The following is a 27,787-nucleotide window of genomic DNA, read 5'->3' as shown; positions in this document are numbered from 1 at the left end:
AGTTCACCAGTCCAGGCTGAAGTAGGCTATAGCACCTACTAGCAAGTGCTGAGGTGAGGTGGGCCTTATCAGACTGGGAAGCAGCACCTGTAAGACCCAAGGTGGACTCAGTGAGCCCTCTAGTGGGACAATGAGGACTCCCCTCCTGGGCCACTCACCTCATGCTGGCGAGCACGAGAACTGGGACCAGGGGGCAGTTCTGTTGGGCAGGGCTACAAAGCCCATTGATCTGTGTGTGAGCTGGGTTAGGAAGAGAGCCAGGTTGGGCTAACTAACAGTACCCACTAGGGCACGCATGAGCCAGAGTAAGTGCAGACTGGTCAGGATTTGCCACAGCATCAGTTGACAAGTGCTGGGACTGGTGGTAAGCCCTGTCAAGCTAGACCACAGAACCACCTGGAAATTGCAAGATCTGGGGCTGGAAGTGGGCCTAGTAGGATAAGTGGGAGCTCCTAGTAGGATAAAATTGATGGGCTACATTTCCCCCAGAGTGCGTGAGAACCAGGGCTGACGGCAAGCCTGGCTAGATAGACAGTAGCTTCTGTCAGAGTAAATGTGGGCTGGACAGTGTGGTTGATTGGGCTAGGTTGTAGCACCCATTGGTGAATATAAAAGCCAAATGAGATGTGGGACAGATTGGCTCAATCTGCTGCATATACCAGCATGTGTGGGATCCAGGGCTGGGAGCGGCCTGGTGGGAGTTATTGGGGATCACTACGACTAGGCTGCAGTTCCCACTGATGTACGTGAGTGCTGAGTGTGTGGTGGGCAGGCTTGGGTTGGGTCACAACATCCATTGGTTTTGTCAGAGATGGAGCTGGAGACAGAACTGATCCAGCAACTGCAGTTACTAGTGTGGGTGTAGTGTGATGTGGGTGACAGACTGAGCTGGACCCCACGCTAGCTCACATGCACAATAGTCAGTTCTGGGGTTCCCTCATAGGATGCTTCTTTGGGGACCCCCCAAGTTGAACTGCTAGACCCAGAACTCCAACCATAGGGAGAACTGCAGGAACTATGGTCTTGACTGTGAAGTGCATGTGTTAGAACTGGGCCTCCTTACTGGCTAAGATGGAGTAGTGGGTGGGATACCCAGATGCATATGGATCCGTTGGGGTCTGCAGAGAACATCTGGTACCATAACACAGGGTGGAGGGCAGAACAAATTGCACAACTCTCCCAGCCAAATGTTGACAGCAAGTATCTGGGTTAATGGATACTCTAAGGTTGACTATGTCAGCTAATGGATCTTGGATGGATTTCCTCACCCTTGGAGTAATGAAATCAACTGTATTTCAGAACTATCGAAAACACCTGGGCAGAGCCCACAGAGCATGCTCCACATTGGGGACCCTGGGATGACATTGGGTGTCCATCCTCCATCCCTGGGACACTGATACAGTTAGGATGCTGGGTGCACCTCTCCCCTTCTCTCCCCTTCTCTCCCCCATCCCCAAGATACAGGAAGAGGAAGAAAAGAATTGGAAACAATGGTCTGCCACTTTTCTCTACTCCTCGACCCTTTGTGCCCTCATCAGTGGTCAATATGGGCATGTATCCTTCTCTACTATGTAAACATCATAAAAAAAATGGGACTGGCATTGTGGCATAGCAAGTAAAGCTTTGGTTTATAACACGACATCACCTATGGATACCAGTTCGAAGTGTCCATTTCCAACATAGCTCCCTGCTAATGGACTGGGAAAAGCAGTAGAAGCTAACACAAGTTCTTCAAGCCTGCCATACACATGGGAGACGCTGAAGGAGCGTCTCCCTGACTTCATCTGGCACAGTCCTGTGCGTTGTGGCCACTTGGGGAGTAAACCAGCAGCTGAAAGATCTCTCTTACTTTCTCTGTCCTTCTTTCTCTATAACTCTTTCAAATAAAAATGACTATTTCAAAAATAGTTTAAAACAGAAACAAAGAAGGAATTCCCCACCTCTTGACAGTCTTTTACTTACAATGTCATATTGGTGGATTCTACTAGGTCTTTGAACTATCCTAAGCGATCCTCTTTGGTAGGAAAAAAAAAAAACTGCCCAAGAGTTTCCAGGAATTGGGCAAATCCCATCTATCTAGTACTTTGGGTTCTAATTAAATTGACTTTCGTCATTTGGGCCAGGAGTCAATGTCATGCGACTCCTGGCTACCATCTCTGGCATTTATGAACTGGGTGTAAATATATTCAGGTTCTTTGTGATGCCTCACAGGCTCTCTCGGTTTCCTCTTGCATTGCCTCAAATTCTTACTTTCTTGCTTTTTCTTTGTAAAATAACTCTTCACCTGTAATTTTAGGCTTTGAGGGAATTTTTCTTTCTTTTTTTTTTTTTTTTACCATTAACAAACTTTTATAAAACAGCTTCTTTCTTCTTTAGTCCTCTTACTTCTGAGGACATGTGGTGATGTTCTGTCTCAGGTTTTGAGATCTCAGGCTTCGCTCTACTACTTCCAGTAAAATAATGGTTGTGACTTTTGGCTGCAGCTAATGTTTTTAAATTTTTGGTGTCTTCTCGGAGGACGTTAGAAGGCTCACTCAAGCTGACAAATGTCCTCACCTCTGGAGAGTCTCCTTCAAAAAGCTGGAGGAGTCACTGATTGTGCTCCCCACCCCCACTGCAGAGTTTTCTATTTATGATGTCATAGCGGAGGAGCCCAATAAACCTTTGAACTCTCCCAAGAAATCTTGTTTGGTAGAAGAAAATTGCCCGAGAATTTCCAGGATTCGGCATATTCCATCCTGAAAGTTGGTCAAGTTCTGATTAAATTGTCTTTGTTATTTATGTTGAAAGTGAGTGTCATGCAAATATTGGCTAACACTGTCTCTGTTTGGAACCATTCGATGGTTCACTTCCCAAGTGACCGCAACGGCCAGAGCTGAGTCAATCTGAAGCCAGGAGCCAGCAGCCTCTTCCGGGTCTCCCACGCGGGTGCAGGGTCCCAAGGCTTTGGGCCATCCTCGACTGCTTTCCCAGGCCACAAGCAGGGAGCTGGATGGGAAATGGAGCTGCTGGGATTAGAACTGGCACCCATATGGGATCATGGTGCGTGCAAGGCGAGGACCTTAGCCCCTAGACTACCATGTTGTGCCCCTAAATTCCTTTTAAAACATCACAGACTCTCTTAGCTATCTCATGGTTTGTCTCAACTTTTAGTTTCTTGCTCTTTCTTTGTAAGATGGTTCTTCAGAGATTTTTGGCTATAAAATAAATCCCTTTATCTTTGACCAACTTACTGAAGTCATCTCCTTTCTTTATGGTTTCAAGTCTCAGTGGTTGAGTGGCATAGTCTTTGATTTCTGTCCTAGAGTAGAAAGAGGTTGTTGCATCTTCTGGTCTACTTCATGTTTTTACTTATCTTTTCTTTCTTTTTAAGAAATTTGTTTATTTGTATTGGAAAGGCACATACACAGAGAGGAAGATCTTCTGTCCAATGATTCACTCCCCAAGCGGCCGCAACGACCGGAGCTGAGCTGATCTGAAGCCAGGAGCCCAGATTCCCCTCTGGGCTTCCCACATGGGTGTAGGATCCCAACACTTCGGGCCGTCCTCGACTGCTTTCCCAGGCCACAAGCAGGGAGCTGGATGGGAAGCAGGATTACAACTGGCGCTCATATGGGATCCTGGCATGTTCAAGGTAAGGACTTTAGCCACTATGCTATCACGTCGGGTCCCTGTATATGCTTTTAAAAAGTACTTTACACACGGCCCGGTGGCGTGGCCTAGCGGCTAAAGTCCTCACCTTGAACGCCCCGGGATCCTGTATGGGCGCCGATTCTAATCCCGGCAGCTCCACTTCCCATCCAGCTCCCTGCTTGTAGCTTGGGTAAGCAGTCGAGGACGGCCCAAAGCTTTGGGACCCCGCACCCGTGTAGGAGACCTGGAAGAGGTTCCAGGTTCCCGGCTTCAGATCAGCGCAGCACCGGCCGTTGTGGCTCACTTGGGGAGTGAATCATCGGACAGAAGATCTTCTTCTCTGTCTCTCCTCCTCTCTGTATGTCTGACTTTGTAGTAAAAATAAATAAATCTTTAAAAAAGATTTTACACAATTTAAAAAAAGATTTATTTATTTTTATTTGAAATGCAGGTTTTACACAGAGAGAAGAAGATATTTTATATATAGAGAGAGAGTGGGTCACTTCCCAAATGGACAGAAAGGCCGTAGTTTGGCTGATCTGAAGTCATGAGCCAGGAGCTTCTTCTGGGTCTCTCATGAGGGCGCAGAGTCACAAGGCTTCGGACCATCCTCGACTGCTTCCCCAGGCTACAAACAGGCAGCTGGATCAGAAGTTGAGCAACTGGGACACAAATTGATGCCCGTATGGAATACCAGCACTTGCAGTTGAAGGATGATTTAGTTGAACCATTACACTGGCCCTTAAATTGTTGATTTTCTTGAGTTCTTTTTACATTTTAGATATAGACATGCAATTGTTTTTACTTATCTTGTTCTTCTTTTTATTCTGTTAACAGTGTCTTTTATAGGCTATATATATGTATATATGTATATGTGTATATATGTATATGTGTATATATGTATATGTGTATATGTATGTATATGTATATATGTATATATGTGTGTATATATATGTATATATATCCTATAAAAGACACTGTTATACACATATATATATATAACTTTGGCAAAATCATATAGTATTTTTTAAAATTATTATTGGAAAGACAGATCAGATTTATGGAGAGTAGAGACAGAAAGAGAGAAAGATCTTCCATCTGCTGGTTCACTCCCTAAATGGCTGAAATAGCCGGAGCTTAGCCGATCCAAGTCCAGGAGCCGTGAGTTTCCTCCATGTCTCCCATGGGAATGCAGAGTCCCAGGGCTCTGGGCCGTCCTCTACTGTTTTCCCAGGCCTCAAGCAGGGAGCTGGATGGGAAGTGGAGCTGCCGGGACACAACGTGGAGCCCATATGGGATGCCGGCACCTGTGAGGTGAGGATTTAGCCACTGAGCCATCGCCCTGGGCCTGTATAGTCTTATGTGCTTGATAAGACTGAATCATTTTGGGTTAAACCCCCACCTGCGATGCCAGCATTTCATGTGGGTGCCAGTTGGAGTCCCAGCTTCTGTACTTATTGTTTTTAAAACAGTGACCTGATTTACCTTTGACATTGAGTTTCAACACATAAAATTCATGTATTGAAAGCAAAGCACACTGCATTTACATACTAGTTATATAAACTAATAGCGATTTATTAGTATACATTAGTATACTGCACAGATGCATTTATTTATATTGCTATTTGTTGTTAGTATTTTGGGCTTATTTTAACTCTAATTGGATTTGTGTCACTTGTAGCCCATCTTTCCAATTGGAAGATTGACAACCAGAATAAAGAAAGCAAAGGCACTGGGTGGATACTCCCTGGGTAACTAAATCTGTGTATTACAAAACCTGGCTGCTCCACTTCTGAGCCAGCTCCCTCTAATGTGCCTGGAAAGACAGTCCAAGATGGTTCAAGCCTTTCGGCCCCTGTTCCCAGGTAGGAGAACCCAATGAAGCTCCTGATTTCTGGCTCTGATTGGCGTAGCCTTGACTGTTGTGTCCATCAACTGCTGCCTCCAAGCGTCGTTAGTAGGAAGCTGAGTTGAAAGCAGAACTCCAGACAAGCATTGTAATATGGTCATCCCAAGCAACGCCTTAACTGGTGGCACTGCAGTACCCATCCCCTGCACTCATCTATCTATCTATCTATCTATCTATCTATCTATCTATCTATCCATCCAGCCATCCATCCACCTATCTTTGAGAGGGTTACAGAGAGGGGCACACAAATGCATACACACACATACACAAGGAAAAGGGAGAAGGGAGAGAGACCTTCCAAACACTGACTCGTTTCCCACGTGGTCTCAATGATTGGAACTGGGCAAGGCCAAACCAGGAAGCAGGAGCTTCTTCTCTCTTCAGTGTCTTTCAAGTGCAGGCCCCCAAGCACCTAGGCTTTCTTCCATTGCTTTTCCACACGCAATAGTAGGGAGTGGGATTAGAGATAGAACAGCTGGGACTTGAACCAGCAACCATATGGGATGCTGGCATTGCAGGTTAGAGGCTCAACCTGTTACACTAAGGCACTAGCCTAACCATGATTTTTTAATTAATTAATTTATTTAAAAGGCAGAGTTTGAGAGAGAGAATGATGGAGAGAGGGAGAGAGAGAGAGAGAGAGAGAGAGAGAGAGAGAGAGACACAGAGAAAATTTAGCATTTGCTTGTTCAGTCCCCTAAATAGCTACAATGGCTGGAACAGCTCTGTCCTAGTGTTGACCCCCAAAAAGATAACAATTTCTACATTTGTCTTTGTACCTTGGTAAAAACAAAATGGATAAATATGGCAAAGAAGTTTATGAAACCATGATCCATATCTTATGTCGTTAGGGAAATATAAACTAACCCACAGAGAGACAGCCACACACCAAAACTAAACATGCTGTTGTTACATGAACTGGTAGCTTCCCTCTTTGATTTTCATCCAAAAGAGTTGAAAAGTTATGTTCACTCAAGCTTGGATGGAATGTCTTGAAAGCAGCCAAAATGTCCTTCAGTGGGTACATGGATGAACTGGTACATCCAGGAAGTGCTATAAATATACGAAGGGTGAAGGCAAGAAGGACAGGACAACCTTACATGGATTTTGTTAAGGGAGAGGAGCCATTCTTTTTTTTTAAAGATTTTATTATTATTGGAAAGCCGGATATACAGAGAGGAGGAGAAACAGAGAGGAAGATCTTCCATCTGATGTTTCACTCCCCAAGTGAGCCGCAACGGGCTGGTGCGCGCCGATCCAATGCCGGAAGCCAGGAACCTCTTCCAGGTCTCCCACGCGGGTGCAGGGTCCCAAAGCTTTGGGCCGTCCTCGACTGCTTTCCCAGGCCACAAGTAGGGAGCTGGTTGGGAAGTGGAGCTGCCGGGATTAGAACCGGCGCCCATATGGGATCCTGGGGCGTTCAAGGAAAGGACTTTAGCCGCTAGGCCACGCCGCCGGGCCCCATTTCATGTCTTCTTTACAACACTTTTTTTTTTCTTTTTTTAAGATTTATTTATTTTGATTGCAAAGTTAGATATACAGAGAGGAGGAGAGACAGAGAGCAAATCTTCTGTCCAATGATTCACTCCCCAAGCAGCTGCAACGGCTGGTGCTGCGCCCGGTTTGAAGCCAGGAGCTTGGAACCTCCTCTGGGTCTCCCATGCGGGTGCAGGGTGCCAAGGCTTTGGGCCGTCCTCGACTGTGTTCCCAGGCCACAAGCAGGGAGCTGGTTGGGAAGCGGGGCTGCAGGTATTAGAACTGGTGCCCATATGGGATTCTGACGCATGCAAGGTGAGAACTTTTAGCCGCTAGGTCACGGCGCTGGGCCCTAAAATACTTTGTTCAAAATCACTACAAAACACTTACAGGCTCTTGACTAGGTTGTTATATGAGCTCCCTTATTTTGTTACTTCAATAACTGTATAACGTCTGCTCTCTGCTTCAACACACCAGAATTCACTTCGTTCATTTTTCTTAAAGATGTGTTTATTTATTTGAAAGAGAGAAAGTGGAGTCCGAGTACTTGAGCCATCCTCTGCTGCTTTCCCGGATGCGTTGACAGGAAGCTGGGTGGGACACACAGCAAACCTGGACTGAACCCTGTGTTCACCCAGGACACCTGCTTGGCAGGAGGTGGCTTAACCCAGCGCCCCGGGGCCACACACCAGCTTCCCTTCTTCATTCTGAACCACGTCTGTTAGACTGGGGAGAGTTCAACTGGACGTGCCCCCAAACGGCAACAATTCTCCTGAGCCTGAAGTCTAGGAATATCGCACTTCCAAAGCACATTAGGTCAAACAGCATCGGAACTCACGTTATTTGGCCCAAATCGTGGATTTTATTATTTTTTTTAAGGGTTTCAAAGCTGAGGTCAGGCAAGCTGTGACCACAAGTCCACAAACCCTGCCCACCCTCTCCGGGTTGCTTGGAGCGGGGAATGTCAAGCACTGGGGGGTTTCAGGCTGTTTTCCAGGGTGGACTTCAGTGCCCAGCTCTAGCCTTCTGTACTCAGAGGTAAACTCTTGGAAACAACACCGCTCATTCGTTGTTAGCATGAGAGCAGCTGTTCAAGCGACGCTTTTTAGCTGGTTTGCTGCCTTTTAGCTGCGAGCAGCAGCAGTTTTTTTTTTTTTAAGTTCCCTTGGGAGGACATTTCCACAAGCACAGTACTTAGCTAGGCCGGGATTCCAGGAACCTCCCACCCTCCCAGGAGGCCCCTTTCATTGCAAAAAAATCGGTGCAGAGGTCCCTGCCTTCTGCCACGCAGCCTCCTTTGGAAGTCAGGGTGCGCTCTCTGTGCACGGTGCGGGGGCCAGGCCGAGCCCTGGAGGACCCAGCACCTCGCGGACCTCCCTTCCCGGAACGAGCGCGCCCGCGCACGGGCCCCGAGTCCTCGGAGGCGCGCAGGGGGGCGGGCATGGGCGCCCCTCCCTCAGGGGCGTGACCAAGGCTGCCTGCCAGCCCGGCTTTGGGGAGCGAAGATCTGGTGTCGCCGGCTCAGGGACAGGCACATGCCAAGCGGCCGGGAAGCCGCCCACTTCTCAGCAGATCTCGTGCAAGTCTAAGCGTCGGTTCCAGGCGGCTCTCGGCGCTCGGAGCTCCGCGCCTGAACAGCCCCCCTCTCAGGCGCAGCCGGAAGGCGACGGTGGCAAGATTCCCCCGGGGCCCAGGCAGCAGCGGCGGCAGCAGAGCCAGTAAGTCCCCCTCCATGAACCCACCTTCGCACCCGGCTTGCACCTTCCTCCTCCAGGATCTCTCTCTGTCTCCCTCAAGTTGTGCATTGCTTTTTCCCTGAGTAGGGATAGGCAAAAGCGCTCCCCAGTATTTTCACGGCTTTGTTTTGCTTGGTTTTACCCCTGGGCGACTTCACTAGTCGGATCCCTGGGCTGCGTGTTATTGAACTACATGAATGAATGATGCAATCCCGTACAGGGTGATCATCAGGATAGCATGAGGACGGTCCCCAAGGACTCCACAGCGGCAGTGCCCAGCCTCTGTCGTGAGCTTTCCCAGTTGGGATTTTCAGTAAGTTTTTCCAGGCACAGCATTGGAAAGATGGAACTCCGTGTGGGGATGAAGTAGATACTGCTCTCCACTCACAGTCATTTTGCCGACCGACTGTATCGTCTGATTTGGTATGCTACAGTTGCTCTTGCTCAGTTTTGGATGCCTGTGATATCGGAATGAGGGTTGGGGATGAGAATACTAAAATCCATGATGTCCACGTTTTCTTACAACTGTCAGGAAGCTTTACAGCCTCAGAAAAAGGTCCTGCCTGCTCTTGTCACTCAGCTTTTGGGGACATGAGTAGTCAGGACATTTTCAAATATTTTGACACATGCCTAATAACCTGTTTCAAGATATCGCTTTGTTGTGCAGTATGAGCTCACACTTGACTGAATGTCGACAGCTCACGCTCAGCATTATGGAAGGGAAACATTTCTGTCCGCCCCCACCCCAAAAGTTTCCCAGGGCCACCATCGAGTCAGCGGCCCCCTCCGCCAGCACTACCCATCTGATCTTTGTCCTATGGCATTTGCATGTTGTGTTTGGTGTAATTGGACTCCTGCCACATGAACTCGGTGGCTGGCTTTTCTTGTCCATCCTTCTCCACGCTGTGGTGAGTATCAGTAATCCCCGTCTTTTCTAGGACCGAGCAGGGTCCCACTGCAGGACTATCCCACAATTTGATGTGTTGATGGACATTTCAATGATGTCTAGTTTTGAGCAGTCACACATAAAGCTCCAGTGAATGTGTTTTTATTTTTCTTGGATGCTCACCTACATGGCATTGCTGGGACTTCTCAGTGAGTGTTTACTTTGAAAAAGCTTGCCACAGTGTTTGAAACTGGCGGTACTGTTTTACACCATCACCCACAGTGTGTGAGTGCCTGATTACTCTGTATCCTCATCATTACTTGGTATTGTCACTCTTTTTATGTTTCATTTGAATTTGTTTGCATATCTTCTTTTTGGAAATGAATGTCCCAATCTTTTGCTCATATTTAAATGAGCTGTTTGTGATCCTGACTTTAAGAGTTCTTTATGTGTTCCCGATAGAAGTTTTTGGTCAGTTGTAGGTAGCATGAATATTTTCTTCCATTCTCTGACTTTTATTTTTCCTAAGCAATATTTTTTTTGGAGACTGGAAATTTGTTTTCCAATAGTTTATTTATTTGAAAGGCAGAGACAGAGAGAAAGAGAATGTGCGTGTATGTGTGTGTGCTTGAAACAGCATGTGTGAGAGATAGAGGGAGAGAGAGAGAGAGTGAGCGGTATCTTCCTCTGCTGATTCACTCTCCGATTGCCCGCAACAGCTGGGGCTGAGCCAGGCCTAAGCCAGGACTAAAAGTTTAATCCAGGTTTTTTACATGGATGGCCGGACCCTGCTGCTTGAATCATCATTTATTACTTTCCAGGATGTACAGTAGCAGGAATCTGGAATCAGAAGTAGAGCCATACTCGGTTAAAAAAAAAAAAAAAAACATGCTCAGATTTAACAGCTGAAAGAACCAGTGTGTGTTAGCCACACTCTGTGGTTCTGCCCCAGGGTCCCTTGAGGGGTTGAGGTTGGCCAACCGGGATCCTTGGTTGGGGAAGGAGCTGCCCCCAACACACTCTCATGGTTGCCGATGGGATGATGGGATTCAGTCCCAGGGTGTCTGTTGAGTTGAGGACCTCAATCCCTCTCTGGCTGTTGGCCGGAAGTCTATCCTTAATACTGCTAAGTGGACCTCTCCACATGGCAGCTTACTATTATAACATGACAGGTGCACTCCTGCAGAGCAGAGGGGTAGAGGCTGGAGAATTGAGTTCTGGCCTCCTTATTTTGGTCTGACCTATTCCTGGCTGCGGTGGGCAACTGGCAAGTGAACCAACACTTGGAAGGTGTTTGTCTTTGCGTCTCTCCTCTGTCAGCCTTGCCGATTTTCCAATGAAGAAAAGAAAAAATTCTGAACATGTCGAATGGTGATGTATGAATCCCAGATTAGAATAGTAAATATTCAATGAAAAGAATTCCTTCACTCATTTTAAATGATTTATGTCTTCATTTGAGAGGCAGAGAGAGAGAGAGCAAGTGGATGCCCGCGCTTGGATCTGCTGGTTCACGCCACAGAGACCCACAACGTGGGTCGGCCCGAGGCGTGGCAGGGGCCCCCCGTTACTCAGCCATCACCTGCCCCCTCCCGCAGTCAGCATTCGCAAAAAGCTGGAGTCAGGAGTCGATCCAGGCATCAAACCCAGGCATTCAGACATGGCACCCAGATGTCATAACCCCTAGTCAAACTCCCATGCCGCACTTCTTGCTGGGTAACAGGCATGAAAGACGCAAGCTAGAAGTACTCCATTCTGGTAGTGACCCACTTTGAAGAGTTGGTCAGTGGTACCTTCTGCTGAGGCCTGTTGGCCTGTAGAGGTGCAGAGCTGGGCTGGGGCGAGTGCGAGACGAACACCTCCAAGGGATGGCGGCCACTACACCTCGTTCTCTTTGTCCTCGGCTCGTGACTCAGGTGTGAGGAGGCATGAGCCTAACCTGTTTGCTCCCTCTTCAGTGAAGTCCATTTTTGAAGATTCTGTGTTATGTATCTGCGTTCTCACTCATTCTCACTCATTCTCTACTTCTAGTTCTTCACTGACTTTGTAGTCAGAACTTGGCACTGCACTCTTACCCAGGAAAGGAGTCTTGTCTCTTGGGAACCCAGCACTGGGGACACGTGAGTCTGATTTGTTCTTTTTTTTTTTTTTTTGAAGATTTATTTATTTTTATTGGAAAGGCAGATATACAGAGAGGAGGAGAGACAGAGAGGAAGATCTTCCGTCCAATGATTCACTCCCCAAGTGAGCCGCAACGGGCCGGTGCTGCGCCGATCCGATGCCGGGACCAGGAACCTCCTCCGGGTCTCCCATGCGGGTGCATGGTCCCAAAGCTTTGGGCCATCCTCTACTGCTTTCCCAGGCCACAAACAGGGAGCTGGATGGGAAGTAGGGCCACCGGGATTAGAACCGGCGCCCATAAGGGATCCCGGGGCATTCAAGGTGAGGACTTTAGCTGCTAGGCCACGCTGCCGGGCCCTGATTTGTTCTTTTTTAAGCCATATATATGTATATATATATATATATATACACACTTAGTTGTATTGTACAATGATTAATGTATTGTTTGAGAGGTATCATTGGCTAGAAAGAGACAGAGATCTTCCAGCTGCTGCTTCATTTCCCAAATGACCCTGTCAGCCAGGGCTGGGTCAGGTCAAAATCAGGAGATATGAGTATCTCAGACTCCCACGTGGGTGTAGGAGCCAAAGCACGCGGGCCATATTCTGCTGCTTTTCCAGAGGCAGTAGCAGGGAGCTGGATGGGAAGTGGAGCAGTTGGGACTCAAACCAGCACCCGTGGTGGGATGCCAGTGTCAAGAGGCATTAACCGGCTGCACCATCGGCATCAGCTCCTGGCTGTTACATGTTTGTCTATCAGTTGGTTCACTTTTCACCGTTGTCTGCTGTGAGTTTGTGCACGCATAAAATCTCGAATGGTCAGAGGACCAGCTGTTTGTTTTTTAAGTCACTCTGAGTTCTTTGCCTGGGCCGCCTTAGCCCAGGTACAGGGAGGCTCTTTAACTCCCAGCCTTCAAAATCTACTGTATACCCTTTTGCGCCTTCAGCACCTTTGTCCCTACCAAACTGTTCCTGCAGCAAACAGCAGGTTTTGTTCTCTGCCCTGTGCTTAACCCGCACAACCTCTGTGTTGACCTGGTCTTGCACAGGTGGGGGTCAGAGGTCGCCCCTAACGAAAGGTGAAGGAGATGAGGTCATCTTTGATGCCACCCACCTCTGCGAGAGGCGATCAGTGGAAAAGTTGGGAGAGAGGGTTTGTTTTGGCAAAGGTTTTTTTTTTTTTTTTCTGTTATCCACAACCCAGGCCTCTTCAAATGAGCTCTTGAAGGAGTTCTTGGCTTTTGTACTTTGGAGTTAGGGATGAGAAGGACTTGTCAGCACTTGGGGAGTCCGGAGGGCCAGCCAGGGGTCAGCCAGCTGGGAGTTGTGTTGTGAGGTGGACAGGACAGGGCCCCTCTTCTACCAGCGTCTCTCCCGCCCCCATACCCTTTACTCCACTTTTGCCCCCCTCCGATCCCCTGCTTCCCTCCCCCGCTACAGCCACATGTGAAGGATCCAGAGTCCATTCCCAGCAACGATTTTTTTTTTTTCTTTGTGTGACATTCTAGTGTACACAGGTCGAGGCAATGAACTCGGTGGGTTCGGTGCCTGTATAGTGGGGAGAACTTTGCATATGCATGAGTTGTGAGTTAGCGAAGGAAAGCAGGTAGAATCAGCTGAAAGGCGGCCCCTGGGAGCAAGCTGGAGGCAGTTGGTTTCTAGCACAGACTGAAGGCAGCTAATGGATGTAAAGCCAAGTTTGCTCTGCTGCTCAACCAAGCAGAGAGGGAGCCGGGAACGCAAGGGGTGGAGGACATAGCCACTGGCAAAAGCATTTCAAGGTCTCATAACCCAGAGAGGAAAGACTCACCTTCCAAGTCAACAGTGTCAGGTTTGTCCCGTTCTGTTTTCCCCGTCTTTGCGTCCACATTGTAATCCAGCTGTCAACAATGGCAGGTTTCTTCTTGTTAAACACAATTGGGATCTGTGTGTGGTGTAATGTGTTAAGGTGCTGTTGTGTTGCTGCTAACATCCCAAATGGCTCTAGGTTTGTCCCCTGCTGCTGTATTTTCCTATCCATGTCCCTGGTAATGCTCACAGAGAGCATTGGAAAGTGGCCCAAGGTTTTGGGCCTGTGGAAGACCCAGATGAAGCTCCTGGCTTTGGCCTGGCTCGGCCCTGACCATTGCAGCCATTTGGGGAAGTGAGCCATGGGATGGAAGATCTTTCTGTCCCTTTAAAAACAGATGTATTTATTTTATTTTTTTTTTAAAGATTTATTATTATTGGAAAGCCGGATATACAGAGAGGAGGAGAGACAGAGAGGAAGATCTTCCGTCCGATGTTTCACTCCCCAAGTGAGCCGCAACGGGCCGGTGCGCCGATCTGATGCCAGGAGCCAGGAACCTCTTCCAGGTCTCCCACGCGGGTGCAGGGTCCCAAAGCTTTGGGCCGTCCTCGACTGCTTTCCCAGGCCACAAGCAGGGAGCTGGATGGGAAGTGGAGCTGCTGGGATTAGAACCGGCGCCCATATGGGATCCCGGCGTGTGCAAGGCGAGGACTTTGGCCGCTAGGCCACGCGGCCGGACCCAGATGTATTTATTTTTAAAGCAGGTTGACAGAGAAAGAAAAACATCCTCTATCCATTGGTTCACTTCCCAAAAGTGGCTGCAAACGCTGAAGTTTGGCCAGCCTGAAGCCAGGAACCCAGAACTCAATCTGTGTGGGTGGCAGGGATCCTAGGACTTAAGCCGCCCTCTGCTGCCTTGCTAGATGCATTAGCAGGGGCCTGAATCAGGAAGCAGTGTAACCAGCATATAAAATATAGAGGATGCCAGTATTGCCACAGCTAGCTTAATCCATTATGCTGCAATACCTGTCCCTCATCTGAGCACTTTTAACATCATTTGTTTATCTGTATCTTCCTTCCCACTCACCCCTGGCTCATTCTCCATGCACAGTGGCATGGCACTGCGTCTCAGCACTGCTTCTAGGCTGCTAGACCGCCTCTCGCCTAGACAGTCACCGTAAGTACTCATGGCCCTGTATTATGAATCCGGTTGATTCCTGCAGGGCTAGAGTCAGGTTCCTAGTCTCTGAGCAGCGCAAAGAGAAGGCTGGGGAGCTCCCTGGAGGTGTGTGGCTCAGTGGCAGCTTGCTGATGAATGGGGCCTGCTCCCATCTGCTGGTCCCCCATGGAATGTACAATCGTCTTCTTCCTCTCTCAGTGGATGGTCAGCCGTCAGGTAGCCCAGCCAACAGAACTTTGGCCTGAATTCCTGATTAGAATTGGACACTTCTTGAATCCACTTTGGTTTCTTATCAAGGCTTCACGTTGATTAGTTCTGCTTCATCTGTCCACCTCCTCTGTGTTGTCTCGGTGTGTTTGGAAGCCAAGCTGTGGTTTCCACTCTCTCTTGGTTTACTGTCGGACCTCGGGTAAAGTTTTGCAGGTGTAACTTTCATATACTTCTGCTATCAAGTCTATAAAACGAACATGTTAATATTGTTCCTGCAGTAAGGCATAAGATCAGACTCAGATTATGACTTTGAAATTTTTTCCCAACTTTAAAAGATACTAATACTGATTCTATCTCATGGTAAAGTTGTTATTGCTAGTTAAGGACTTTTTAAAAAGATTATTGAGAGATTTATTTATTTATTTGAAAGGCAGAATGACAGAGAGTGGGGGAGAGATAGAGAATAACATACCAAAAAATACATCAATACCCTCCCTCTACTGGTTTAGTCCTCACATAGCCCCCTCAACAGTCAGATCTGAGCCAGGCTGAAGCCAGGTGCCTGGAACTCCATTTTAGTAGGAACCCATGTAGGTGAGCTATTGCCTGCTGCCTCCCAAAGCACACAGAAGAAACACAGCCTGATGGGAAGCGAGGAGCCAGGGCACAGATGAGACAGGGGCACCCCCAAATGGTGTTTTTATTTTATTGTTATTTGAAAGGCAGACTTACAGAGAGAAGGGGTTACAGAGAGAAAGATCTTCTGTCCTCTGGTTCACTCCCCAAGTGACCGCAATGGCCAGAGCTGAGCCAATCCAAAGCCAGGAGCCGGGAGGGTCTTCTGGGTCTCCCACGTGGATGCAGGGTCCCAAGGCTTTGGACCCATCCTCTACTGCTTTTCCAGGCCACAAGCAGGAAGCTAAAAGGGAAGTGGAGCACTCAGGATATGAACCGGCGTTCATATGGGATTCTGGGCACATGCATGTGAGGATTTAGCCACTAGGCTCCCACACCAGGCCCTAAATGGTGTTTTTAATCACTTCACTTTGCCCTTAGTTAAGGATTTTTAATTCAAGGCTAATAGCACACTAAGTTGGAAGAATAAATATAAATTTCACCATGACACTAGGCATGTTGATTCCAGCCTGAGAGAGCAGTATTTGCAAAGGTGTAAAGGGGGAAAAAAGGCAACATGTGAGCAACAAGACCTTTGTATTCCTTGAGCATAAATTGTGTGCGTGTGTTTGTGGATGGGCAAGAGCACTGGAGAAGGGCTGGGCAGATACATGGAAGTAAAATAATGCGTGAGTCGAGCCACAGGGACTTACGTACATTCAGGTACAAATGATGCAAAATGGATTACCAAAGGAGTCAGCGCAAGACTTGATAAGATAAAGTCTTCACCTGACTTGCTTCTAAGTAGTAGGGCGGTTACTCAGCAGTCAGACCTGTCCGGCAGGTACAGTCATATACCTAAAAGCAAAATGCAAAAGACTGTGCTGAGAAACAATCTTTGGTGTCTGAGAAAGAAAACCAGAGACATGTTTTTGAATGAAACGGTAGAGGTTTCTTTGAGTAGCGAGGGAAGGCCGAGCTGCAGGGGCAGTTGAAGGGGCAAGAGTAGCTCTCACTGAGCGGAAGGATGGCTGCATGGGGACTTGGGGGGAACGTTGTGTTTCTTTGTACGGGTTTGCAATTTTCCAGTATGAAAAGCGAGAAACAGCAGAGGCTAGTGTGGACATGTGACTGTGTTGTTCACAGCTCTCCAGTGTGTATACAATTCAGCCCTCAGAAGTTGAGCACTCGTGCTAAAAAGGCCAGTGGAGGAAATGAGAGGGGCATCTCTCTAAGGCGAGGGGGGGGGACTGTCATGTGACAGGGAGGAGCTCACGTGTTTAGAATGTCTCTACAAGAAATATTAGAGAATTGCTGGGCGATCATGATTTCTAGCTGAGGATCAATAATAATGTGAAATGAAGAAGGGTTTGGGATGTAGGTACTTGAGCCATTGCCAGCTGCCTTTGAGGCTGTGCAATAGCAAAACTGAATCAGAAACAGTGGAGACTCAAACCAAGTACTCGGTTATGGGTTGTGGGCATCCCAAGTGGGAACTTGAGCGCTTGCTAATACCTGCCCCCTTGCAAACCTTTGCAGAGAAGGGAGTTGCTCAAGAAGGTATTGAGGCAAAGAGCATTCCAGTCCGGGGCATAGTTGAGCAAAGGTCCTGCATGGGGAGCCTGCCTGCCTTAGCAGGGCTGCATGAGTTGGCTGGAGTGAGTACAGGGGAAAGGACGTGTAACTGGGGTATGGGGTTGGGGGTCATGGTGAAGTTCTGGGTTGTGGAGGTGCAACTTTGAAGCAATTAAAAGAACTTACGACTTTTACTTTTAGTAGGTTGAGGATCCAGTAAGAGTTTTGAGACAGAGCTGTGACATGCCCTGACTGATGACTTACAGAGCTTTCTCTGGCTATTACGTTGAAAACAAATTCTGGGTTGGGGACATCTTTTTTCCGGGCACTGGTATAGTTTTAACAAGAGCCATTGGTAACTTGGGCTAGAGCAATAGTGGTCGATGAGAAACAATCACATTTTGATTGTCTTTGGGAGGTGGAACCGATATCATTTCCTGAAGAATTTTATGTGGGGTGCGGAAGGAAGAGACACAAAGGGACCAGAAGTAGGGTGACCAGCACCTGAATCTTCTGGGGTTGCTGGGGTCACAGTGTGCTGCATGAGGGCCCTGTGCTATCACATTGGAACCAAGCAGAAGGGAACTGACCAGCGTAAGAAATCAGCATTAGAGAAGGATCAATGTGAGAGCCTGGGAAGCCAGATGGGAAACCATACAAAAAGAGGTGGCATGGGCCAACGACGTAGCAGCAGGTTTAAGCCACTACTTGTGTTGTCAGCATTCCATATTGGAGGGCAGGTTTGAGTCCAGGCTGTTAAGCTAGTGAGTCAGCTTCATCTGAGATTGTGACTTAGTGCACCTGTGGAGGCAGCAGAAGATGGCTCAAGTGCCTGGGCCCCTGGTGGGTGGCTGCCACCAGCGTGGGAGACGGGGGTGGAGCTCCTGGCTCGCTGTTTTTGTCTGCCACAGAGCCAGCTGTTGTGTCCATTTGAAGAGTGAAGCCGTCAATGGAAGATTTCTCTCCTCCTCCTGTAGTTCTGCCTCTCACATAACAAATAAATCTTTTTTCTTTCTTTTTTTTAAAAAAGTTTATGATGTTTCTGCAGTTAAGATGGATGCATTGCCCATGTGGACCACCAATCAGGGTGGTGAAGGTCAAGGAATTGGGGAAAGTGGATGAGACAACTGTTTCAAATCTCCTTTTTTTCTTTCCTGGGGAAAGTGGGGAGAGAATTCTAAGAGCCCAATCGCATCCATACCTGGCTATGGGAGATGACTACTCAGTGTCATCCCAGCGTCCCCAGTGGAGAGCATGCTCTGAGGACACTGCTTAAGTGGTTTTGATAGTTCTGAGATGCTGTTGATTTTGTTGATCCAAGGTTGAGGAAATCCTTCCAAGGTCCTTCCATTGGCTGATATAGTCCACCTAAGAGTCTTCACTTACCCAGATACTCGCTGTCAAAACTTGTCCAGGAGAGTTGTCCAATTTGCCCTCCATGGTAGTAGATGTTATCTGCAGGCCTCAGTAAACTGGTTGTCATGTCCCCCATGTACATCTTGGCATGCTGTCCACTGCACAGGTCTCAGCAATAGAGGAGACACAGTTCTTGACATATGCACTCCACAGATCCAGTGATTTTCCCTGTGGTTGGAGTTCTAAGTCCAATGGTCCAATATGAGGGATCCCCCAAAGAAACCTGGCCAGACGTGACCTCAAACCTGACTGCTGTATGTCAGCCAGTGTGGGGTCCAGCTCAGTCTGTCACTCACATCAGCCTATACACACCTTGGTGGTTACAGTCACCTGGTTGGTTATGTCCATAGTCCTGTCTCATACACAAATGGATGGATGCTGTGGCCCAGCCTAACCCTGCCCACCACACATTCTGCCCTCACACAAACTAGTGGGAGCTTCAGTTTAATTGGAGCACTCCCCAGTAACCCCACCAGGCCAGCCCCCAACCCCGGTTCCTGTATATGTTGGTATGTGCAGCAGACTGGTCCAATTCATCCTGATCGTCATACACACCAATGAGTGTTGCAGCCTGGCTCAGCCCAACCAACCCCAGCCTCCACCCATGTCAGTGGGTGCTGCCCTCTGTCCAACCAGACCCTCTCCAGCCCTGGTTCCCATACTGACCGGCGGAAGCTGGCAGCCCATCAGAGGGGTACTCACAAGTTTTCTACTAGGCCCAATCTCAGCTCCAGATCTTGCAGTTTCCAGGTGGTTCTGTGGTCTAGCCTGACAAGACTTGCCCCCATTCTCAGCATCTGCCAGCCAATGCTGTGGCAAAGCCCAAACAACCTGCCCTTACTCTGGCTCCTGTGTGCACCCGTGGATGTGGTTGTTTAGCCCAGCCTGGCTGACCCCCAACCCAAGTCACATGTAGACCAGCGGGTTTTGAGCCCTGCCCAGCCTGGTGTCTTCTTAGTCCCAGCTCTCACACTCACCAGCAGGGGTAGTGGCCCAGCAGGGGAATCCTCACAGCCTGCCTACCAGCTCAAACCAAGTCGTAGCCTTTGTCTGTGCTGGTAGATGTTGCAGCCCAGCCTGCCCCACACCCAATTCTTGGGTGTGCCTGTGGGTTCTGCAGCCTGACCAGCTCAGCCTGTTCCCAACCCTATTCCCAACCTATGAGTTGGTGGGTTCCATGGTCATGCGTAGCTCAGACCATCACCACCTCCAGCGCTTGAACAAACCAGCTGATATGGCAATCCCACAGGGGTAAGTCCACAATCCCCCCCCCACAAGAATCTACTTCCAGACCCATTTCTCTCACATGCTAGCTGGTGTCATGGCCCAGCCTAACATGCTCTCTATCTTGCCCTGACACTCACTGGCAGGTACTGTTGTCTAGCCCTGCCAAACAGGCCCCCAGCTTTGGCTTTAGCGTATGTCAGTAGACGGTGGTGAATAACCAACAAGGCCAGCTCAGGTCTCCCACATGGGTGGGTGTATGGGTTTGGCCCTGAAAGGTCCTCCAGTTTATTTCCTCCAAACCACCTGGTCTCAGCCTTTTAATCTGAGCACCCAGATCCCAAAGCTCAGTTCTCCAGCAGTGTGTTGTGATGCCCTGGGGGCCCTGCTTTCCCAGATACCAGACTCCATCTGCTGGCGTCCAGCGTCTACTTCCACCTATCTTACACACTGGCACACTGGTATAGTTAACACAAGGTTGGCCATTAATCAGGGCTGGAATGTCTTTCAGCTATTAGCTGCTTTTCTCCCTGCAGTGTAACACTTGCCTAAGTACAATGCAACCTAGGCTGTTGCCTAAAGCTGGGGAATAAATAAATCTGAGAAAAAGCACAGCAGACTACATTCGCTCTGCAGGCCTCGGCTTGTCAACCCTTGGTTTGAAAGCTTTTTTTCACGGTCAACTTTGAACCCAGCTTCTTCTGCCAAGTGTACTCACTGGTTGGAAATCAGTGCTGAAGGGGGTTGACTAGTCCCTTCGTGTTTGTTTTTAGCCACAGTCCATTCTAAATTTAGATCATTTGCATCATCTGTTTGGTCTTGTACCTGAAATACTAGTCCCCGATGGAAGGCTGGTGTAAGCAACCTTCAGGATCTCTGTCACCCCAATTCTAGTGCAATTATTTTCTCCAAAAGTGAAACACAATAACAACAAAAAACCCACATACAGGTTGAAACTCTGTCCCCCTTGGCTTCTGCAGAGCATGCCTCCCACAGCCTCTTGTGACTGCTCCATTTATTCACCTTTTCACACCGTGTTAAAGGGTGTGCCTGTGAGCTCTGCCCTTGGCTCCCTCTTCACTTTCTCCACTGTCCCTGATGACGACAGCAACTACGACAGATGTACGCTGGGCTCTGGTGTTTACTTCCTGTGTCTCTTTTGAATCACAAAATCTTTCGAGGCTTTGCATGGCCTGGAAGCAAAAACCAAATACCTTAACCGTAACCTGCATGTTGCTATGCATCATGCGTGGCCGAGCATCTGGGTTGAGTCCCTGGTAGCTTCCAGCTGTCCTCTGTTCCCTCTCCCACCCTATCTTTCCTTTGCTCTCCCCTCTGCTCTCACAACCTCCTCTTCCAGTCTCTGCCTCTGTCCTGCTTCCTCACTGCACACCATGTTCTTAACGTGCTCTTCGAGAACTCATTCAGAGGGCCACTTAGTTGAGCAGGTGCACCACGCATTGCCTGTACCTCCCTGAAGCCCATTTCATAGACAAAGTGCAGCATTCCATCATGTGCCAGAAGTTCCTGTGTACACCTCTAACTCAGTGCTTGCCTTTTTGCAATCATTGTTAGGATAAAAAAATGCAAAAGATGGGCTATTGATTCAATATCAGCTGTATCCAAAAGTTGTTGCCTTCACTAAGCTGAGCTTTTGAGGGCAGAATTTGGAACTCACTATTTCTATGATCCCAGAGCGTGCCATTCAGAAGGTACTAAGTACCTGTCAAGAAAGGAATGATATATACAGTCATTGTTGTGGGACAGCAGGTTAAGCCAACCCTGACACTTGCATCCAATAACAGAGAACTGTTTCAAGTTCCAGTCCAGCTTCCTGTTAATGCACCAGGGAAGGCAGTGAGAAATTGTGTGATACTTGGCCCCCTGCCACCCATGTAGAAAACCCAGATGAAGCTCCTGGCTCTTGGTTTCAGCCAGGCCCAGGCCTGGCTATTGTGACCATTTGATGGGTGAACCAGTAGATGGAAGATACCTCTCTCTCTCTTGTTTGCTCTGTGTCTTTCCCTCTCTGTTACTCTGCCTTCAGATAAATAATTATTTAAAAAAGAGTAAGAAATGGGCTTGGCAGCGTGGCCTAGTGGTTAAGGTCCTCGCCTTGATCCCATATGGCTGCTGGTTCTAATCCTGGCAGCTCCACTTCCTCTCTATCTCTCCTCCTCTCAGTATATCTGACTTCGTAATAAAAATAAAATAAATCTTAAAAAAAAAAGTTATATATATAAAAAAAAGAAAAGAGTAAGAAATGAGTCCAGGACTGCATACTACGTGGGTTATACTGACTCTGATACAAATCAAAGTAGATTGGCTGTTACAGGCAATTGCAATTTGATTTTGTACCTTTTGAAAATATTATTTGTTTATTTGAAAGGCAGATAAAGGGGAGACAGAGAAGGGGAGAAGCTTTCTATGTGCTGGCTAACTTCTTGAGTGCCCACAGTAGCCAGGGCAGGGTCAGACCATCACCAAGGGCTGGGAATGTAGTCCAGGTCTCCCGCCTGCATGGCAGGCACCCAACTCTTTGGACCTCACTTGCTGCCTTTCAGTATCCACATGATTAGGTAGCAGGTGCTGGAAGTGGAACTGGAACTCAACACCCAGATTCTCTGAGACTACATGGTGGGCCTCCCATATGTAGTCTTCACTGCCATGCCAAATGCCCATTCCTCTCTATTTTATATTTCTTTTCCCACAGGCTTTATTTATTTAAACATTCATTCATTCATTTATTTATTTATTTTTGGCAACGTAGATTTACACAGAGAAGGAGAGACAGAGAGAAAAAAATTTTCTGATTCATTCCCCAAATGGCCACAATGGCCAAAGCTGAGCCAATCCAAAAACAGGAGCCAGGAGCTTCTTCAAGTTTGCCAAGTGGGCACAGGGTCCCAAGGCTTTGGAACATCCTCTACTGTTTTGCTAGGCCATAAGGAGGGAGCTGGATGGGAAGTGGAGCAGCTGGGATACAAACTGGTCCTCATATGGGATGCTGGCACTGGTAGGCAGGGGATTAGCCAGTTCAGCCATAGCTTCGGTCTCTCTATTTTTTTTTTATTTCTAAATCGATGTGTGTTTTCCTGTTCTAGGAGGAGAATTTTTCCAAGGATGATCTCCAATTCAGAGCTGAGGAAGGTTTTCTGTTCTGCCGATGCAGTATGTTTTGACGTCGATAGCACAGTTATCAGAGAAGAAGGAATTGATGAGCTGGCCAAATTCTGCGGAGTTGAGGATGCTGTGTCAGAAATGTAGGGGCTGGATTTATTCACCTTACGGGATGATAAAGCAATTCACGAGGGAGAGTGACTGTGTAAGATAAATGCTAAGGCAGAGACACGCTTCTTAGACTTCAGCGACCGGCTAGGAAACACGGCCACCAGACTGTTTCTTTTTTTGACTGAGAGTTGAATGTTGTGGTGTGTTTTATCGATCTGTCCATTTATATGAAAACTGTTTGGCATTGGTGGCAAATATTATGGCCAAAAAAAAAAAAAAATCAGTGTTGCCTGGACAATAACTATGGATAAGCCACGCTCTGCTTGGTCAGCGGGATAATGACAATAGCTAAGTGAAGAAGCTGCCTTGGGGACCTCCCAACTTCTGGTGTTTTGGGTCATAGTTTGAAGCGTGGCCTCGGTGGTCCCATAGAAAACTAATCTGGGTCAGAGCCCCACCCTCCTGCCTGCTGTGTTTATACTGCGGCAGTGGCTCCCACTGCTACCGTGGCCCTAGTCACCAGGTCATGGGCCACCGCCTGTTCACCCGCATATGATGGCAGAGCATCCAGCCTGTGTGAGGTCTGTCGGGGCTTATACTTCCAAGGCAGGTACTTGTGGCTTGAGGGTGTGGCTCTCCTGGGGTCACTGAATGCAGAGCCTACAGTCGCCAAATACTTATGATCCTCAAACAAGCCTTGAGGAGTTTACCCCAAGGCCTTGCACCTATAACAGCATAGAGTGTCGACTGTACAGAGGAGTTCTGGGCAATGCTTCCTCATGATGGATGTCATGTAGACCTGCGGTGGTAAGCGTGTAAGCTTTGCTGATGGCTCACACGGTTGGTCTGACTGTTGGTCTTCCTCCTAGGACCCGGCGAGCCATGGGTGGGGCGGTGCCTTTCAAAGCGGCTCTCACAGAGCGCCTAGCATTGATCCAACCCTCCAGGGAGCAGGTGCAAAGGCTTCTGGCAGAGCACCCCCCACACCTAACCCCCGGCATAAGGTAAGATCAGCCCACTTGTGGGTAGACCGTCTCCCTCTCAGCAATGGTGTTGGTCCTGTGTTGTCTGGTCCTGCTCATGTCTGCTCTCCTTCTCTCCCCAGGGAGAATCTGTGCTTTCCTTGTGTGTTTTTCAGTGTGTGTGTGTTTTGGCGGGGTGAGGGTCCATGGGCAGAAAAACTGATAGAATGGTTTCTAAAGCAATCAAGCCTCACCCACTAATTCCCGAAGCACAGTAAAACAACATATGTAAGATGTTAATACCACCCCCATCCCACCCCCAGCAATGTGCCTTCTATATGTCTCCTGCTTGGAGACATATCTTGGGGAGTATTTAGTTTCTCTCCCTCACTTCTGTGGTAGTCACCACTGGGATTTTACCTCTACAGAGAGCTGGTCAGTCGCCTGCAAGAGCGAAGTGTTCAGGTGTTCCTGATTTCCGGTGGCTTTCGGAGCATCGTGGAGCACGTTGCCTCGAAGCTCAATATCCCAGCCTCCAATGTATTTGCCAACAGGCTGAAATTCTACTTCAACGGTAACGCTTGAATAACAGCACGTTTCCTTCTCTCCTGGCTCTGGGATCCAGGATTCTGGTGGTATCGGTTGGAGTGCCACAGGTGGTATCAGTTGCACACCCGTGTGAATGATTCCTTGATGGACGGCTTTGGCTCTTTGGGGTCCACAGCAGACTTGATCCATCACTTGCCCAGGCTTTCCTAGCTGAATCTGTAGGGCAAAATCTGTAGTTAAGCCAAATGACAACAAGTCTTGCAGGCTACCTCATTGTGTGATGTGTTCTATCTCAATGTTTTTGAGATATCTCTGTGCTTTTGTGGTCACTCGGACCCAGGGAGGAGAGTTCCATTAATGGCACCACAGCTGTCGTCAAGGGAAGTGTTTTCATCTTGAGGAATGTCCAGTTATGTCGGGAAGCAACTTGACCTTACCACCAAGTAATGCCACAGGCATTTGAAATAAATTGATAGAACATTTTTGAGGAGGTCATTGAAAAGAAAAAAAAAAACGGAATGAACGTGGAAGTTTCTGTGTAGCAATAGAAAGTATTGAATGGAAATAAGTTGGCATTTCCTCTTAGATAAACATCTTAAGTTTTTTAGATATCTTACTGTTTTGTGGTGTTCGTGATTCTGCTGCCTCAACGAAGTTTGAGAACTGCTACATCCTGGAAACTCAGAGGATTAGCTAACTGTCTCCAAGATTCTGATAAAGGCACATCTCACAAGTTATAAGCCAAGTTTCCTTGTCCAAGCAACAGGAGTAAAATTCCAGGCTTTGTAGATTTACCAGGGATGCTTCTTTAGCCCCCTCTGAGACACTGAAGAGAGGACCTCACCTCTGGGAAACACTGGGCCTAGCAAGGCTGTGCTGTGGGTCTTTAACACTTGTTTTCTCTGCTCTTCTAAGGCGAATACGCAGGTTTTGATGAGACGCAGCCAACAGCTGAATCTGGCGGTAAAGGAAAAGTGATCAAGTTTCTAAAGGAAAAATTTCATTTTAAGAGAATAGTCATGATTGGAGATGGAGCTACAGACATGGAAGCCTGTCCTCCTGCTGTAGGTATCAAGGGACTGTTTTTCTCAGGTTGTGACTTCACTTGAAGGAGTTCATTTCGAACTATGTAAGACAGATGACAACAGTGGTTCAATAAAAACAGCTAAAAAGCGTTATACAATAATACAGCAAGACAACTAAGCTCAATCCAGTTGTACAATGTCAATAGACATTTGGCAAGCGCAAGAAACTTTGTGAATAAAGCATCAGATCTCTTCGGAGCTCTTTAACTGCCCTTTGTCCATGCAAGGAGGCCACCCAGTATAGCCCAAATGAGTACTCAGTACAGTCTGGCTACAATTCCCCCAGTAATAATATCAACAATTCTAACTGTAACCATCATTTCATTTTTTTTTCTCTAAATTTTATTATTTATTTATTTGAAAGGCAGAGTGACGCAGAGAGAAAACGATACAGAGGACTGTATCTACTGTTTCATTCTCTGAAGGGCACAATGGCCAGAGCTGGGCTGGGTCGGAGCCAGGGACCAGGAGTCTTCTGGGCCTCCCACATGGGTTGGCACAAGCACTTGGGCCAATTTCTGCTGCTTTCCCACATGTGTTAGTAGGGAGCTGGATCCGAAATGGAGCAGCTGGGACTCAACCAGCAGCCTTGTGGGATGCTAGGCTTTACCATCTCTGTCATAGCATCGGCCCCTTTGTTCTTTCTCTTTCAAAACACTTTTACATTTATTTTCATTTTACAGAAGAGACACAGAGATCTTCCATCTGCTGGTTCATTCCTCACAAGACCAATGAATGCAGCCAGGGTTTGGCCAGGACAATGCTAGTAGGCTGGAATTCAATCCAAGTCTTCCGCATGATTGGTAGGGATCCCGAGTACATGAGCCATCCCCCGCTGCCTCCTAGGGTACACGTTAGCAGGGGGAAGGCATAGGAAGTAGAGCATCCCAGGCTGAAACCAGGCATTCCAGTACTGGATGTGGGCAAGCCAAGGGGAAATTTTAACCAATGTGCCACACATCTGTTCCCCCTCGGCCATTAGTTAGTTGCTCATGTGCTGAGCCCTTCCCACTCCAGAAGGGAGGTACCTGTTCTTCAGACCAGGATCCAGTCAGGAGATGCCTGATCCGGGGGGTCCGGGGATTTGCCCTGCACCATGGGGTTCTTGGCTCTTTCTTCTGACATGGGTTAAGCATGGCTGTCATTGCTGACGTGGCATTCCATTCTGTAAGCATCTGTCTTGGTCTCTAGATGGCAGGGAGTCTGTCTCATTCTCTTCATTAAACACCCACTCTGCGCAGCTGGATGGATCTGCCACAGATGTATCCTCACTCATTCACCAGCTTTCTCACAATCTCAGGGGAAGCGTCCTCAATTGGCTCTCACCGGTCTTTGCAGGAACAGCTTTTTGTTTCCAGTAAGAACACTGCCCCAGGCCAATCTTTTGTGGTGCACAGGGTCACCACCTCCCACAAACAAGTCGAATCCCAGTTGCTCTCTGCCAATGCCTCTGGGCAAGCAGCAGAAGTTGGCCCAGGTGCTTGGGGCCCCTGCCACTCATACCAGACAGAGTTCATCGCTATTGGTCCCAGCCTTGGCCAGTGCAGGAGTGAACCAATGGAATGAAAGATCTGTTTCTCCTTCTCTCTGTGTAAATCTGCCTTTCAAATAAGGAAATGCATCTTAACAACAACAATGACGGCGAAACTCCAAAACAAACAAAATGAATATGATAACCCTGGGCTATGGCTGCATTGTATTAAAAAAAACACAACTTTTTTCTTTTCTTTCTTTCTTAGGATGTTTTCATTGGGTTTGGAGGAAATGTGATCAGGCAACAAGTCAAGGACAACGCGGAATGGTACATCACTGATTTCGTGGAGCTCTTGAGAGAACTGGAAGAATAGCAATACCTTTGATGTGAATTCAGATTAATTTCTCGAAGCTACACAGATTGACACCGTTTGCTTCCAAATGCCTGTGACAACTCAATACGTGCAGTTGGTTACTTTCAATTCAGCCAGAGCTGGCAATCCTAGAAGAGGCTCGTTTCAAACACTGTAGTTCTGCTGTTATAAAGATCACTAATTAACGGTGCCATTTATAACCTGAGTCCCTTCTGTATAGTCCTAGCCATATTTTATTTGAAGCCTTTTAATGATGAGCAATAAATGAAATACCTTCACTCTTGGAGACAAGGATGCCACAGAAACCTTAAAGGAATATTGGTTTTCCCTTTAGCTATAAATAAAAT

The 27,787-nt window shown here is 47.8% G+C and overlaps 1 protein-coding gene across 2 annotated transcripts; it reads left to right on the top strand.

Annotated features, from left to right (window-relative positions):
* The first annotated feature begins 8,518 nt into the window (after window positions 1-8,518).
* On the top strand, window positions 8,519-27,547 carry PSPH (phosphoserine phosphatase). Of its 2 annotated transcripts, XM_058680690.1 has the most exons (7): window positions 8,519-8,736; window positions 11,669-11,757; window positions 22,874-23,029; window positions 23,867-24,001; window positions 24,388-24,533; window positions 25,424-25,572; window positions 27,333-27,547. In XM_058680690.1, the coding sequence occupies exons 3-7, from the start codon at window positions 22,890-22,892 to the stop codon at window positions 27,438-27,440; spliced, it is 678 nt and encodes a 225-aa protein (XP_058536673.1). In that variant the 5' UTR covers window positions 8,519-8,736; window positions 11,669-11,757; window positions 22,874-22,889; the 3' UTR covers window positions 27,441-27,547. The 2 variants fall into 2 exon arrangements, with proteins under 2 accessions (XP_058536673.1, XP_058536672.1); XM_058680689.1 differs by lacking the exons at window positions 8,519-8,736; window positions 11,669-11,757 and adding an exon at window positions 14,591-14,723.
* Window positions 27,548-27,787: the final 240 nt, after the last annotated feature.

This window comes from Ochotona princeps, chromosome 24 (genome assembly GCF_030435755.1).
Source record: "Ochotona princeps isolate mOchPri1 chromosome 24, mOchPri1.hap1, whole genome shotgun sequence".
NCBI classification, from domain to species: Eukaryota; Metazoa; Chordata; class Mammalia; order Lagomorpha; family Ochotonidae; genus Ochotona; species Ochotona princeps.
The sequence above is the reverse complement of the archived record's forward strand: the minus strand, read 5'-3'. Positions and strand labels throughout refer to the sequence as shown.